Here is a 15,504-nt window from a genome sequence, read left to right as displayed (position 1 = left end):
GTAGGAAGTCGGGCGGATAAAGGGCCAAAGGTGGTAGCCATGTATGATATGATATGACATATGTAAATTCACAATCACATGTTGTCAAAAGCCACCGCTGCACCTGTTACAGGGCTTTTGTGCGCTGATCTCCTCGGCTCGACATGATGAGTTTCTGTGTGTAGTGCGCGGGAACTCCTGCTCGCCATGCCATGGTTCCTCATTGTACAGTACATACACGGGGTCAAGCACCTCACCCGTCTACAATAAAAGTACAACCCGCTTGCTTATGCACAACGTCTACTGATCAACCTCCATCCTCTCCCCCACCACCGGCGCGCCCGAACCCTCCACCGGCACCTCCTCAACAGAAACATACTTCCGTATCTCCTCCCTCTTCACCACCCTCTCATCCAACCAAGCCGTCGTGCCCCGCTGGAACTTGTAATCCCTCTTCTTCTTCTCCCTCACATTCGGCGTGATGAAATTCCTCATCAACTGCGTCTTCTCGGGCGTAATCACACACACGTCCACATTACTGCCTGAGCCCAGGTCGTTGAAGATACCGGCCTGGATGGCGTCGGCGCAGAGGGCCACGGCGGCTTCGCGGGTCATGTCGCGCTTCCATTGGGTCTCAAATACACTCATAGCGGCCAGGGAACCAGAACCCATAGTGACGTAGGGGAGTTTGTCTGTGCTGCCGTGTGCGTGGACGGTGAAGAGATGTGCACCCGTCGGATCACAGCCGGCGACGACGAGATAAGCGCCGATGTGTCCCTGGTAGCGGAAGAGATGCTGTTTCAGCATGGTCATGACGGTGACGACGCGGGGTTTGCGGCCGGTGGACAGGGCGTGGAGTTCGAGGTTGGAGGAGATGAGGGCGGTGGTGAATTCCGTGTCGGCGGCTGTTCCGGCGCCGGCGCACCAGATCTGGGGGGAGATGTAGTGCAGTTTTTCGCAGTTCTGGACATCACATGAGTATGAATATTAATAAGGAAAGTGCGACAGAGGGTGGGGTTGATGTGGTGGTCGTGTGGATTGTCTTACCTTGTCTGCTACAATAGGACCGGATGTGGCTCGGGTGTCGGCGGCGATGACTACACCGCCATCGTATAGACAGCCGACGATGGTCGTTCCCGTCGATGTGGCTTTGGGGAGTGGGACACCTTTCGCATGCAGGGCCAGGTTCCTGTTGTGGTTGCTGAAGTCGAAGCCCGGCATCGTGGCGGTAGACCGTCTGCAGTGATGTGTTGTGTCTTACCCTAGAGCCGAAGTAAGTGATGTGTTTTATGTGGTGTTGCAGGAGATGGTCGTGTGTAGTCGTTGTTCGCTGCTGATGATGCGGCTCGTGGTCGCCTGTGAAGCTGTAGCTTGCATCGTAAGGGCAGGCCAGGGCAGGTCTAGCGAGGCGCGCTCGCACGTGACAGAAATGATATCAACGAATATCCCAATCTGGAAAGCGTGAGAACGCGCTAGTGGAAGAGCTTCGCGCGGTCACGAGCTTCATGTCATGTTTGTGAAAGTTGAGGTGAATGACAATTCGAATCTGCCTACGGCTGCCTGACGCCTCCTTCATACACACTCGCTCCACCAAATACTGTGGCTTTCGAAGCACCCATCCCATCTCTTGCGCAATATCATCGGACACGAGGGCCGACAACATCCCCATTCTGCTCAGGGAACTGTGTACGACCCTAGATGCTGGTAGGATAACATTGACATGGCGATGAGCTTTGGAGGCGGTGGCGGTGGAGCGCAGACAGTACAAGGCGATGATCTGGAGCAGATCGACACAGAGCAGCTCAATTTCCATTCCATATCCGGCGACGACAAGCTCAGGCTCTTACCATCCCCATGGCCTGCAGAGCAACTACCACCCAGCCACGCCTCTCTACTCACCATCGCATCGGGTAAAGGACTAGTCGCAGCAGCTGGACCAGGTACGTTGGTCGTCGCCAAGACCGAAAGCGTGCGAAATACATTTCGACAAGGCAAAGCAGAGGGTGAAGAGAAGACCAAAAGTTTCACACCTGAAGCCTCTCTTCCCATCCCACGGGTGTCGCAGGTGGCGTTCGCGAGCGATGAGAGTTGTCTGGTCATCGCAGCGGAGCGCGGAGGTGGGTTGGCAGTTTACGATACCAATGCGATTACGAGTGGGAATAAAGATGCTGCGTTTCAGATTGGCACGAATGGTGTGAGCGTGCGACAACTACTGCCGAATCCCAACCCCTCAGCTGAGACTGCGCATCTGTTCGGTATTGTGCTAGAGACTGGACAGCTACTGCTTGCGAACCTCAAGACACGTGAGCTCACGAAAAGCGGTCGTGGGGAGGTGATCTTCCACGACAATGTCGCATCAGCATGCTGGTCACGACTGGGCAAACAGATTGTGGCTGGCCGTGCAGATGGGACAGCAGTACAAATCGATCAGAAGGGCGAGGTCAAGGCGGAGATACCACTTCCACCGAAGCTGCCGGAGCTCGCGCCTAGCGGAGCAAGCCAAATGCCCTTGATGTCGATATACTGGCTCGATACTAACGACTTCCTGCTCGTGCACACACCACCCAACATTTCAGATGGCATGGACTCGGACGCACCTGTGGACTCAGTCTTCCACCTCGCTCGCCGCGAGAACCCCAAATCTCAAGCCTGGACATTCCAGACTGTCATTGACCCGGCACCGCCTTTGCCTTTTGGCGGCCGTCTACCGCCACACTACTTCGTACAACGACTGAAGGACTGGCCTCCAAATCTGGATGATCTGCTTCTACTCATCTCTACTGCAAGCACAGATGTTGGCATACTCAGTAAGGCTTCATCTGCACTCGGCGAAGGTGCACCGACGGCTGCGTTCACAACCACGAATCCTCCTGATACCAATCGCGCGGGTATGCCTATGGCTGCAAACGGGATTGATGATACTTTCGCTTTGGGTATGGCTTTGGATTTGAGTGTCAGTGAGACCATCTCGAAACCTATCCCCCGAGATGCAGAACTGGCTGAGTCGCCTGTGCCGTTACCCGCACTCTGTGTGCTAAACAACGAGGGTGTACTACGGATATGGTACATCGGCTACAACGAATCTATCAGACAAAAGGTAGCCTTTCCGGACCTCACAGTGGCAGGTGGACCTCGAGCACTGGATGCTAAGAAAGATGCCTCGGCCGCGCCTTCAGCAGCGTCAAGCACGGGCTCCGCACCAGCCTTTGGAGCACCAGTTGTCTCCTCCCCTTCGCCGTTCGGTAGTACACCGCGACCAACAACATCATCAGGACCCGCCTTCGGCCCCCCCAGTACACCCTCATTCGGCGGCTCCTCAGCGATCGGCCAGAAACAATCACTCTGGGGTGCGCCACCTGCCGCACCATCCTCCACACCACAGTCTTCTGCTCCGAAACAGCCTACCTTCGGCTCCTCGACAACTATCGCTGGTGGGACGGGCTTCGCACAGGTAGGCGGAATGGGACAGAAAGCCTCTCCATGGGGTTCTGGTGGAGGTAGTACAGCTCCGACATCTTCCTTTGGCCAGCCAAGCGGCATCTTCGGCGGCAATTCTGCTCCGCAATCGCCTTTCGCTGCTGCTGGTGCAGCTCCCGCGAGCAATGGCGGCGATGCTGCGAAGCCTACAGGATCGCTGTTTGGTGGTGGAAAGCCATTGGCGTCTTTCGGTGGAGTTGGAGTACAGAACACGGAGAACAAGTCACCATTTGCTGCTTTCAGCTCCCAGCAGAAGACTCCTGGTGTGCCGACTCAATCGTCCTTCGCCTCCACAGCATCGCTGGGGACCTCGAGCTTCGGTGGGGCCAGCACAGTTGGTGGGCCTTCGCTTTTCGGTACTCCTACTCCGAGTGGTTCAAGCACAGGCACATTTGGCAAACCAAGTCTACCCGTCAGTCGCGAGGAGTCTATGCAGGGTGGTGAAGAGCAGAAGAAGTCAGCTGCTGCGCCTAGTGGACTGTTCGGTGCTGGGGCCTTCAAGCTAGGTAGTACATTTACAGGCGATGGGAGTGCAAAGGATGATGTCCCTAAGCCGCAGAATCCAGGTGCAGGACTGTTCGGTGGTGGGTTCGGAAACGCGCTTGGCGAGGCTGGTATTCGAAAGGCGGGTGAACAGCCTGCTACTCCGATCAAGGAGGAGCCGGGCACGGAGAAGCAGACGAGATTGCAGGACATTCCTGCGGCGCCCCAGAGTAACACTCCTGCTGGCTTGCCAGCGAAGAAGGAGGATGATCCGCTGAATTACAAGGCCAAGCGTTTCGCAGGTGATTTGCCGCCGATGGATGTCCCTGGTGGTGCAGCCGATACCAAGGAGGACAAGAAGGACGATCCGCTCAGCTACAAGGCCAAGAGATTTACAGGCGATGTCCCACCTGTCGATTACCCTAGCGCCCAAGGAGAAGTCATCACGGACGAGAAGCCTGTAGCGGGGTCACCGCCCATCGATCTAGGTAACGAGAGATTCTCGGAGGAGGAAGTGCCTGCTGGGCCTGAGGACGACGATGAAGAAGAGTGGAGTGAAGAGGAGGATGGTGAGGAAGACGGAGAGGATGAAGAGGAAGGGGGCGAAGATGACGAAGAAGATGAGGAGTCTGATCACGAAGTCACTGATGCCAAAGGCCTCTCTGCTTTCGAGAGCAGAATGCAGCCCGCCTCGCCTACTCGACCCGATCAAGCCGAGGAATCGACGACACCCGCAACTGAGAAGAAAGCTGTCCCGAGCTTCACCCCTGCTGGCTTGCCCAAGGGTCCCGTCTTTGCCCCTCCAGTGCACGAGTCACCACGCTCGCCGAGTCCTGTGAGATCTGTGACCGCGCCACTGGCGCAGAAAGCGACGTTTGGACAACAGTCCAAGCCGCCTATGCCTTCGTTGTTTAGCCGGCCATCGACTGGCTCGCAGCCACAACAGCAACAGCCGTCACAAGCTCCGCAAGGCAGGAAGGAACAGCAGTCGCAGCAGCAGCAGCTACCGCCACACCGTATAGCTGTTCCTGCTGCAAAGCTAGCCGAGAGATCGACCAGTCCCGTGGCTTCTATGAGACCTGCCGAGCCTACCACTGGATCGCTCGAAGACGAAGAGGACGCAAGGATCCAAGCTCTACTTGCCAGTGCCCCCGAACCCACAAAAGACGTCCCTGCATTCCTGGCACATCAAGATTACATCGGCTCGTCCTCGCAAGCAGGTGACTTGGCCGGCTCAATTGAGAAACTGTTCAGAGACGTAAACAGCATGATCGACACTCTCGGCCTGAACGCCCACTGGCTCCGTGGTTTCGTCGAAGGACACATCAAGCTGAAGGCTGATGGTCGACGCACGCAGGAGGATCTAGAAGACGATGAGGCATGGACACTTGACGAGATTCCTGCTCTTACGCACGTTCAAGACGAGGTAGACGAGATGCTGGAACAAGGTCGTCCGCAAAACGTTGGTGGCTTGATAGAGGATATTGGTGAGACCGAGCAGGATATCAGGGGTCTCAGGGCAAAAGCTGCCGAGATGCGAGTGAGGATTAAGAAATTCAGTGATCCGGAGCAGAAGGCTGCGAATGCCTACGCAACTTTACCTGAGGAGACACAGACGCTGCAGATGGAGATCAGGGTCGGGGTGCAGGGTGTTCAGACTCTGCTCGGGAAAGCGGAGGAAGCGATGAGTGTGCTTCGGGCTGGACTGGCTTCTTCTTCCACGTCTGCCGGGACAGAGCAGAGTAAAGCTGTGCCGACCGTCGAGGCCATCACGAACACGATTTCGAAAATGACGGCCATGATTGAGCGGAAATCGGGGGATGTGGATCTTCTTGAGTCGCAGATGAGGCGTTTACCGGGTGGTATTGCTTCCTTGAACCTGGAGGAGGATTATGAAGATCAGCTCGTTTCTTCGCTGACCGGCAGTCGACTGCTGAATGGCAGCGGAGCCACACCGCCGTCTTCCTCCATGTCTGCGAGCAAGAATGCCAGAAGCTCGAGGATGCTAGCCAATGGCGACGCACCAGGTATGAACGCCATGTTCGGCTCTAGCCGCTTTGTGCCAGGACAGCAGCAGCAGAGAACGCCGCCGTCGGGTGGTATGCGAAACTCGAGGGCGGTGTTCTCCCCGGGGGCGAGCAGGTTGGGTCTGAGCACGGGTAGTGTCCAGAATAGTGCAGTGAAGAAGCGGATGGGGGATGTTAGTGAGGCCGAGATTGAGCTCAGGAGGGGTAAAGTCGGGAGGAGGAGGGGTGTTGCTGAGGCTTTGAGGAAGGAGGTCAGTGGGAGGAATGGAGGGAATGCGAGGGTCGTTAGGCTGCAGGGTTGAGTGTGATGGGTGTGGTTTGGGGGAAAACTGGTGTAGGTCACGGTTAGCAGTTTGGAAGCGTTGTAGCGGGAGATCGGGAGATTAGACACCCTGTGCTTCTTGACGGGAGGATGTTGAATGTATGTAGGATATCCGCAAATAATGACACAAGAATGTCTTGATCAATACGCACTGCTGCTTGCGGACAAACGTAGTAGGGATGAGAAGGAAGGAAAGAGTCGTCTCTCCTCCCACATCAGCTTGATCAGGCTGTGCTCCTGCCTATATCTATTCCGGACTCGGATACCACCTAGCGCGTAATGTACGATACTACTATCTTCAGTATCTTCGTAATCTTAGTCAGCCCGAGAACGCAATAGCGATTGAATCAGCTTGCTGTTCACAGGCATCCCCCAGGATTTTCAAAGCTAAGATGAGACAAGCCCGAACTAGGCTGCAAACAGAAGTCTCGTATAGCTCATGGATAAGGCAATTTGTGCTTGGCGTTGATGGGACATGACGACAATGCAATGGTATATAAGTATGTGATCGTTCCTCATGCGACAGTATCAACAGTATCATCAGCAGGCAGGTTTCAGTTCCAGTATCATCTCTGCGTCAAACCCGTTCCTCGCGCACTCCATCTTCGCCGACCATCGCGAAACCTCGCCATCATTTCACTTCTCTCTAGATATCACAAACAACTATGGTTGTGGGCTATGTCGACCCCAACTTTCCTAATCCTATGGGACCGCATGACGCGAGGATAGTAATCTATGGGTATGGCAGTCAACCTTCCAGCAAGATCAAAGGATCGCAGCAAAGACAATCAAAACTAACGCAACATCTCCTAGATATACACCCAGTCTCGCAGTCGGTATCCTCGGCGTAGCGTTATTTCTCTTAGCAAGTGGTCTCCATCTCTGGCTGCTTCTCAAGACGAAGACATGGTACTTCAGTACTATGCTCGTCGGGCTCGTGCTTGAGATTGTGGGCTACATCTTCCGTATACTCTCGAGCCAGCAGGATCCGTATTCTATCGTAAGTTGATCATCCGAAGTTTGCGCCATAAGGACGATAGGTTGCTGATATGTGCGGTAGCCATGGTTTGTTGTGCAATACTTCACCATTGTTGTTGCCCCAGTCTTCTTCAGTGCCGCGATTTACACCATCGTCTCCGTCCTCATCAGCATATACGGCCGCGAGCACGCCGTCCTGCCACCGAATGTCATTTTAGGGGTCTTCATCACGTTCGACGTCGTCGCTACAATCATACAGATAGCTGGTGCAGCTTTGGTTGGAGTAGCCTACTCCAACGAAAAGGACCCAACCACACCGAGCAACATCCTCCTCGCAGGCTTATCGATACAGGTCGCCTCATTTGCCATCTTCTTGGTGGTGCTTGGCTGGACGCTGATCCGAGCACGTCAGAGCTCGGCCAAAGTCAGCTCGGTGTTCTTGACAACGCTGATTCTTGCCACTCTGGCGATCTTCTTACGCACATGCTTCCGTGTAGCTGAGGGTGCCGAAGGTCTGATGTCCGCGCTCTCCGTCCATGAAGCATATTTTGGAGCACTGGAGTTTGCGCCGGTCGTGGTCGCCGTCTTCTTGCTGGCTTATGGGCATCCGGGCAGGTACCTGAAGCGACCCGGCCGCCAAGATGAGAAGAGAATGGAGCCTAATGCAGGCATGACATCGTAAAATGGTCCTTTCTCAAACCTGCGACGCCGCTCTTGCAGGGACAAGCTTCGTCCAGATGCGATCAAGTCCGCGCTCACCGAAGGAAGCCGGATATAGGAGCAAGTAGTGTAGTTTCGGGTCTTGGGAGTTCTGCAATAGATAATTCACAATGGCGTCGCATGCACTTCTTGCCCTGGTCAGCACCCACCATTGATTGACTTGACGTAGCAAGACAAGCCAGTAGGCGATGAGTAGTAATATGACATGGTCTCTCTGACTAGCCAACAACTTGACATCCAGCCAGATCCTGCCCCCAAAAGCTAGAAGCCGTACGAAATTGTTGAGACCTGGCTCAAGCTGTAGAAGTGGCGTCAGCAATCGCAGAACCCTGTGATACACGTTGTTATCCGATGTCGAGCCACAGTCGAGGTTACACAGATCAACGAATGCTGATGGCAAGCCTTCCACTCCAGCCTGCTTGTCAGTGAAGGTGCTGGCGTCATCATCAGCAGACGTAAGCACGTTCGCCCACGGAGATGTCAAATCGAGAGCATCCCAAGAGTTCGTCATTACCCGCAGAGCTCTAAAGCCATTGCAGGCGGCCACAGGAGCCATTGCGTGTGCGATCTTAGCGTCCTCGCCATACAGAAACGTATCAACGGGGAGGTCATCATCCAGAGAGAAGGTGAAGATGACCGTCAACGATAGTTTGAGCACGTGCGCACCAACGTCCTGCGGTAGCTCTTTTGCAGCCATTTGCTTCTGGTGTAGTGCCAGAGCGGTTTGCCAATGTTGTATTTCTGTGAAGCGAAGCCGGCGGACTGCATGTTCGTCTTGAGTGTCTCGGAGAAGTCGTCCTTGGTGTGCGGCAGACACTGCCACGGCCAGATGCATAAGTGCCGGATCGTACCATGCTTTTGGTAGCAGGATTGCCTGTATGAGGGAGGTCATGTATGGTGGTCCAATGGTGCTCGCTGTGACGGCGTGGAAGTGCTGCAATGCACGTACGTCGCCACTTGATCGTCTCATGGGCCCTTCCAGCCCAGAGCTTGCAAAGACCTCATTAAGCTGGGCCGAGACAAGGGCCACAGACATGGTGTGCATGGCAGTGTCTGGGGTAGGGCTGGAGCAGCCATTCGATGGTGGTGAAGGCGTGTCGTAGACACATGGTACTCGCGTTCGTTCACAGCGGATACAAATAGGCTTCTGCTCATCACACTGGTACCAAGTAATGGACATTAGCAAGCTGACATGTAAAGACACAGGATCGGCTGACCTTTACGCGTCTCGCCTTACAAGCAAAGCAACCAGCTCGCGATTTGCTGTGAGTCTTGCGGGAAGCGTATGGTCGGCCAGCGCCGTCGTCCTGTGCATTGAAGACGACCAGGAATTCCTTCGGAGGCTTACCCGTGATTGTGTTCTTTGTCTTCATCATTCTTAGAGGTCGTGGTCGTGGTCGTTGTCGTGATCGTTGTGCATCTGGCTTGACGGCAAGTACCAAGTCTCATGTACTTTGTAGTACATTGTGTATTCAACACATCTACATGCAAGCATAGAGCGAGCGTCAATAGTACGGTCAACCATCGTTCGTGTCTGAGGTGATCGTTGTTATGATGATACTGTGCCAAGGAGAACGAGATACCGAATACGCATTGCCAGATTCGTACTATCCGGTTACAATAGATGGGTATGGGAAACCCTTGGCGTTGCTCCTCCATGCTTATCCCCACCTTGATCAAAATTTGGACATGGATTCTGTTGGAAGCTCAAATTGGAGGGGAGAATCGCATTTAGAGAGACGTCAATATTCATGTAGCCAATAGAAGCGCACTCAAAGACGACATTGACCACAGACGAGTAATAAAGGACCCGCCACAACACATCAGACGGGCTGATCTTGCCTTCTCCCTCCTAGTGGACCAAGAAATACAAACCGTTATGAGTCCACTAAAGTGTTACCCGGATCCGTCGTTACTGAGCGATGTAATTCCCAGCCGAAACCACCCAATGCTGACATTTATTCCCCAGCCATCCATACCTAGCATCATCGCCGCCCGCCGCATTGCCATTTGCACACATTCATAGAACTGCTCCATGCAGATCTCTTGGGGAACATACTGGGGTCCTCCCCACCTAGTCAGATGCCTCACGATTAGCTGACTTCCTTCTCGGGTCTTTGTGGATGGGAAAAGGTATTATGGAGTGAGTGCAAGACTTTTTGGGGGCAAGGAAGACTTGCGACATGCAATCTTGGCCATCGATTGAGATGTGGACGTTCTTATTGTACCCGTCCATGCCGTTCTTTGCCCAGTCGGAGGGAACCCTGTGAGCCGGACTCTGTCAGCTTGGATCGTAGTCAGCTCCAGAAGCGGGATCGGGATTGATGGTGGGAAGGGACTGGTGGCAAGCACAGCAAGCATGGCCCGAATGGGATGTGAGTCTCTTCCGAGCGTGATAGGTCACCACATGAAGGACTCATCGGCGTACTGCGTAGTTGGGACGTGCTCAGGAAGCGTGTACCCATAAGCTTAGTCCGGCCATCACCTCCCTGAGATCCCGCCATCTTCTGCTTTCAGTCCAGAGATACGTACATAAGATGAGTGTTTTGACAAAACTTCCCGATAGCATTGGTGATGGACCCACCACTCTTCTTGGTGCACTTATCCTCGAGGACCTGAAGCACCTTGGCCTGATCAGGAGTCATAGCCAGGGTCAGAAGGGGCGAGACGCAAGCGAGGAGCACTGTGGTTGGGGAGAGAGTGCACTTCATGATTGCAGTTGTGGTTCGGCACCGTCCAACTTTCGGATCGAGGTTGTATTAGTGTCGTGCCGATCTGGCGATGTGTAATGGACAGTAGGGGCAGTTCGGTGGCATATGAGGATGTGTACGCTCCCAGTCGACAATAAGCACAAAGACAGCCGAGCGGCTGTCGACATGTCTTTGTTGCACAAACCAGATACTGTCCCACCAGGAGTAGAGAGTCTTACACAAAGGCGGTACGTTCGAGACGCGAAGGACCTTACACGATCAACCTCGACCTCGTTTTATGTCTGACCGCTGTGGTAAGTTGCCATGCATGATGGCATCGTCTATGATGTTGGCGCAAACATAGCTTGAGGTATGCTGAAAGTAGTCGTCAATAACATACCAGCATTTCTACGTAAAAACATTGGGGGTATCTTAAAATCACACTGTACGTCATGCATCTGGCGTCGTTGCATGCGGGCCGCATATCATACCATGCCAAGAGTCTTTCAATCACTCAATCCCACCTCAGGACATCAGTACCCACCGTTCCCATCGCCCTGCCATCACCGACATCGCGAGCAGTATCCACCGGCTTCTTTGCACCACAAAGTCCACACCTGCCCACATCTCCCGCGTTGACATACTTAGCTTTGCTTGCCAAGCAGGTCTCGCTCCTGCAACGCCAATGGTTCTTCACAAGCGAAGGCTTGAGCACTTGAGCGCACGCCATACAAGTCGGTGCTTGAGGGTCATTCTCGAGAGAGCAAATCGGGCAGTTACTGCGTCTCGAGGCCGTAGTGTTAATTGGTGATGCTGAGGTGTCAGGCGACGAGATATGCTGCTTCACCGTGGGCTGAGTATGCGACTCTGATGATTGGAGGACTGGTCCAGGTTCCGTCGGTACGGTCGGCGCACTTTGCTTTACTGGCAGGGCAGCAAGATCTGTGGCTTTCGTAGGTGGTTGTGTGATTTGTTCGTCCTCACCGCCAGCCTCGCTTTCTGTTTCCGAGTCATCCTTTGCATGTTTCGGCCAGGGATCATGTCCACCAGTCGAAGGCTTTGCAGAAGACAGCATATCGTTTCTCAGAGAGGACTTTGGCCTGCCGCTCAGCACTCTCAACTCATCCATTTCATCTTGCCCACCAGCATCTTCTTCTGCCTCATCGCCACACACCTTGAACATATCATTACCATTTCGATCTTGAATCTTGCCAGCGTGCTTCCCAGTAGCTGAACCAGACTCGTCCTCACTGGACCACCCATAATCGGACTCAGTCTCCGATCCATCATCAGCGTCCAGCTCCGGCGTTTCTTGCTTGATCTTGGCACTCTTCTCCGCTTCGAAACGTGCCAGAGCAGCGTTAGCTCTCAAATCACGCCCACGTTTTGACTTCGCCACCGTCGGTTTTCCCCTATGCCTCTTGCCTGACATCCTGTCCAGGTAGCCTCTGGTCAGCTCATCATCACCAATTGCATTGCCGTCTCCGTGCTTTCCAAACTTCTTCTGTATACGCTTCTGTTGTCGCTCCGCATAAGTCAATCTCTCACCACCATCCTCTCTTCCGTTCGCGCCACGCTTCCTCTTCTTGCCTCGACGCCGATAAGTGCCTCCACACAAGTGCTCAGGAATCTGCGCATCCTCTGGCATCCTATCATGCACAAAGCTGCCACTTTCCAAGTCCTTCCCTCTGCCCCACATGCCCTCACCCTTGTACCCCTTCGCCCACAATCCCTCCATGGTCTTGGCATACTCGTTGCGCACATCCCAGAAGAATCTCGAATGGTTCATCTGCTTACAATGCGCAAGCTCGTGCATCATAACCATCTGCACAAACTTGAAGCTCAGCCATCTTCCTCGCTTGTCCTTGAGCACAAGTTGAATGCATTCTCCGGCATTGAAGTTGCGACCGAGGAACTCCGGATTCGGAGCGTGCTCTTCCAGCGTCATGACCGAGATCCAGTTCTCTTTCATAACGGGGTAACATTGTGCAGCGATGCGTGAGAGGAAGTCCGTTGCGATGGCTTGGTCTGCAGGCGAGGCATGAGCGTCTGGTTTGATGAAGTTGAGGTTGCCATTTGGGCGCTGTGTCTTTTCATTCCGACGTAGCAGGCCGAGAGGCATGGTGCCGGTGGTTGTTGTATTGATGTCACAGAGACTGCTGATTCTTGGTTCATATATTCCCACTTTAACTTCCAAAAGGCACGCGCTGCTATACGCGTTGACGCACGCCAAGAAATACGGGGTGCAGCGTTAGCGTACATTGAATTATTTCTAAGGTAGGATTAATCAAGGTGAATGGCGTAGTAAAGAACTGCCACCGAACTGAGGAAAACAATACGGCACTGGCGATCTTGGCCTGATGGGCCTGCCGCAACATACCATGGAGGTCTCTCGGCCATTGAAACGAAAGCACGAAGATGGGACATCGAACCTCCAGGCAAAACGGGTCAAGCTGCTGGACAGTCGCAAACTCCTACCGATATGGCCCCGTCAAAAAGACATACGACAATACATGCGCCAAGGGAGAGTCCTCATATTATCTGGTGAGACCGGTTCGGGCAAGTCGACACAAATTCCTCAGTTTCTCTTGCACGAACCATGGTGCAAATCAGGCAAAATTGCAGTCACGCAGCCCAGACGAGTTGCAGCTATATCGCTTGCACGCCGTGTAGCAGAAGAACTCGGTTCTCCTCTTGGTTCTTCCTCTCCTGCTAGTAAGGTAGGCTATTCAGTACGGTTCGACGACAACACTAGTCCTGGGACGCGGATCAAGTTCTTGACCGAAGGAATGCTGTTACAGGAAATGCTGCGGGATGCCGATCTTAAACAGTATGGATGTATTATCATTGATGAGGTGCATGAGCGGAGTGTGAATGTGGATCTACTGTTGGGCTTTCTGAAAGGGTTGGTCCGAAAACGAAGAGAGTTGAGAGTTGTGGTCATGAGTGCCACGGCTGACGTCGAGGGCCTGCGAAGTTTCTTCGAAGACATTTCGCAGCAATCTGATACTGCCGTAGTCATCAATGGTACAGACGCTACAGCAGGTAATGGAGCCGATGATCAGGGCTCATGGGACGGCTTTTCCGACGACGTTTCGAAGCCTGGTACTGCCTCTGCCACCGCCAATGGCCATTCACAGAATGACAGTGTCACTACCTGCCATGTCGAAGGTCGGCAGTATCCAGTCATCACGCGCTACCTCGATATCGCCACCGAAGATGTAATCGCAGCATCCCTCAACCGCATATTCCAGATACACTGCAAGGAGCCCATGCCAGGCGACATACTGGCCTTCATGACTGGCCAAGAATCGATCCAATCTCTACAGAAGCTAGTAGAAGAATATGCTCAAGGCTTGACTTCCGACTATCCGAAGCTTCTTGTTCTGCCGCTATTTGCAGCTTTACCACAGGCGGCACAACAGCGCATCTTTCTGCCCGCGCCACGCAACACTCGAAAGGTGATACTGTCAACGAACATCGCGGAGACCTCCGTCACAGTACCTGGCGTGCGTTTTGTCGTGGACACGGGCAAAGCGAAGATCAAGCAATTCCGAAACAGTATAGGCCTGGACTCCCTTCTGATCAAACCGATCTCGCGCTCCTCGGCCGACCAACGCCAAGGTCGTGCTGGTCGTGAGGCTGCAGGGCAATGCTACCGCCTTTATACGCAGCAGTCCTATCAAAGCCTGGACCAAGATCCTACTCCAGAGATCTTGCGATGCGATCTCAGCCAAGCTGTCCTGACGATGAAAGCTCGAGGAGTCGACGACATTCTTGGCTTCCCATTCCTCACATCTCCGTCTCGCGAAGCTTTGGAGAAGGCACTTCTGCATCTCTATCGGCTCGGTGCTCTGCAAGACGATGGCAAGATCAGTCCGGCAGGCCGGCAGATAGCTCGACTGCCTCTCACCCCCTCCCTGGGCCGAGTCGTCATTGAGGCTGCGAAGCCTGAGAAGCAATGTCTCCCACATGTCATCGACATCGTCGCCTGCCTTAGCGTCGAGACCATATGGCTATCAGTTGAGACAGAGGAAGCACGAGAGCGCGCACAAATCGCACGCCAGCAACTGCAACGAAGACAAGGGGATCATCTCACGCTCCTGGCTGCTGTACAAGGCTACACAGCCGAGAACAGCGATCGCAAAAGATGGGTAGACGACCACCTGATAAGCCATCGCGCTATGCGAAACGTCATGGACGTAAGAAAACAACTGTGGGCGCAGTGCTTACAAGCCAAGCTCTTACCCAAGGCCTCCACTTCATCCATACCAACGACGACACAACCGGACGAGGAGACCTCAGAGAAGATCCTTCGGTGCTTCCTTGCTGGATTCAGCACCAATACTGCTCATCTTTGTCCTGATGGGAGCTACAAGACTTTCTCGGGTAATCAGACAGTAGCTATTCATCCTTCCAGTTGGTTGTTTGGGAGGAAAGCGGAGGGGATAGTGTATCAGGAGTTCGTCTTCACTAGTAAGGCGTACGCGAGGAATGTTAGCGTGGTGCAGCTTGGGTGGTTGGATGATATTCTGGCGTAGTCAAATGTGTTTACGTGTATTCGTATGGGACATGTCAGCCGGCAAACATTTCGCCAGGCCTCGAGGTGAGGAAGATGTGTTGTCGAAGCTCAGGGTCATTTTCCTGTTCGTCACCGCCACGTCCGCTTGTTGCAGCGACACCTCATCTTTGAATCTGACCTGCATAGCGGCAGAAATGTTGTTCCTCTCCTCTCGATACTTACTGCATCTTTGACTTATACTTCAGTTCGTGGGGACGAGAGTTCGAGTTTGACTTTCGATGTCCGTTACAACGGGCTTGGAAAACG

General features: G+C 53.7%; 5 protein-coding genes across 5 annotated transcripts; 3 read left to right on the top strand and 2 right to left on the bottom strand.

Annotated features, from left to right (window-relative positions):
- Positions 1 to 279: 279 nt before the first annotated feature.
- PUP1 (proteasome core particle subunit beta 2) lies at positions 280 to 1,200 on the bottom strand (the record flags this gene model as incomplete). The annotated part of the gene is made up of 2 exons (XM_064835453.1): positions 280 to 942; positions 1,027 to 1,200. The coding sequence occupies 2 exons, from the start codon at positions 1,198 to 1,200 to the stop codon at positions 280 to 282; spliced, it is 837 nt and encodes a 278-aa protein (XP_064697388.1).
- Positions 1,201 to 1,699: 499 nt separating this feature from the next.
- LTS14_002746 (uncharacterized protein) lies at positions 1,700 to 6,268 on the top strand (the record flags this gene model as incomplete). Its single annotated transcript, XM_064835452.1, has 1 exon — positions 1,700 to 6,268. The coding sequence occupies one exon, from the start codon at positions 1,700 to 1,702 to the stop codon at positions 6,266 to 6,268; it is 4,569 nt and encodes a 1,522-aa protein (XP_064697387.1).
- A 685-nt stretch (positions 6,269 to 6,953) lies between these two features.
- On the top strand, positions 6,954 to 7,948 carry LTS14_002745 (uncharacterized protein; the record flags this gene model as incomplete). The annotated part of the gene is made up of 3 exons (XM_064835451.1): positions 6,954 to 7,027; positions 7,102 to 7,288; positions 7,349 to 7,948. The coding sequence occupies 3 exons, from the start codon at positions 6,954 to 6,956 to the stop codon at positions 7,946 to 7,948; spliced, it is 861 nt and encodes a 286-aa protein (XP_064697386.1).
- A 3,242-nt stretch (positions 7,949 to 11,190) lies between these two features.
- On the bottom strand, positions 11,191 to 12,798 carry LTS14_002744 (uncharacterized protein; the record flags this gene model as incomplete). The annotated part of the gene is made up of 1 exon (XM_064835450.1): positions 11,191 to 12,798. The coding sequence occupies one exon, from the start codon at positions 12,796 to 12,798 to the stop codon at positions 11,191 to 11,193; it is 1,608 nt and encodes a 535-aa protein (XP_064697385.1).
- Positions 12,799 to 13,057: 259 nt separating this feature from the next.
- prh1 (Salivary acidic proline-rich phosphoprotein 1/2) lies at positions 13,058 to 15,217 on the top strand (the record flags this gene model as incomplete). The annotated part of the gene is made up of 1 exon (XM_064835449.1): positions 13,058 to 15,217. One exon carries the CDS (start codon positions 13,058 to 13,060, stop codon positions 15,215 to 15,217), a length of 2,160 nt encoding a protein of 719 aa, XP_064697384.1.
- Positions 15,218 to 15,504: the final 287 nt, after the last annotated feature.

Source organism: Recurvomyces mirabilis (genome assembly GCF_035927965.1).
Source record: "Recurvomyces mirabilis strain CCFEE 5264 chromosome Unknown scaffold_5, whole genome shotgun sequence".
In the NCBI taxonomy this organism is placed as follows: Eukaryota; Fungi; Ascomycota; class Dothideomycetes; order Mycosphaerellales; family Teratosphaeriaceae; genus Recurvomyces; species Recurvomyces mirabilis.
The sequence above is the reverse complement of the archived record's forward strand: the minus strand, read 5'-3'. Positions and strand labels throughout refer to the sequence as shown.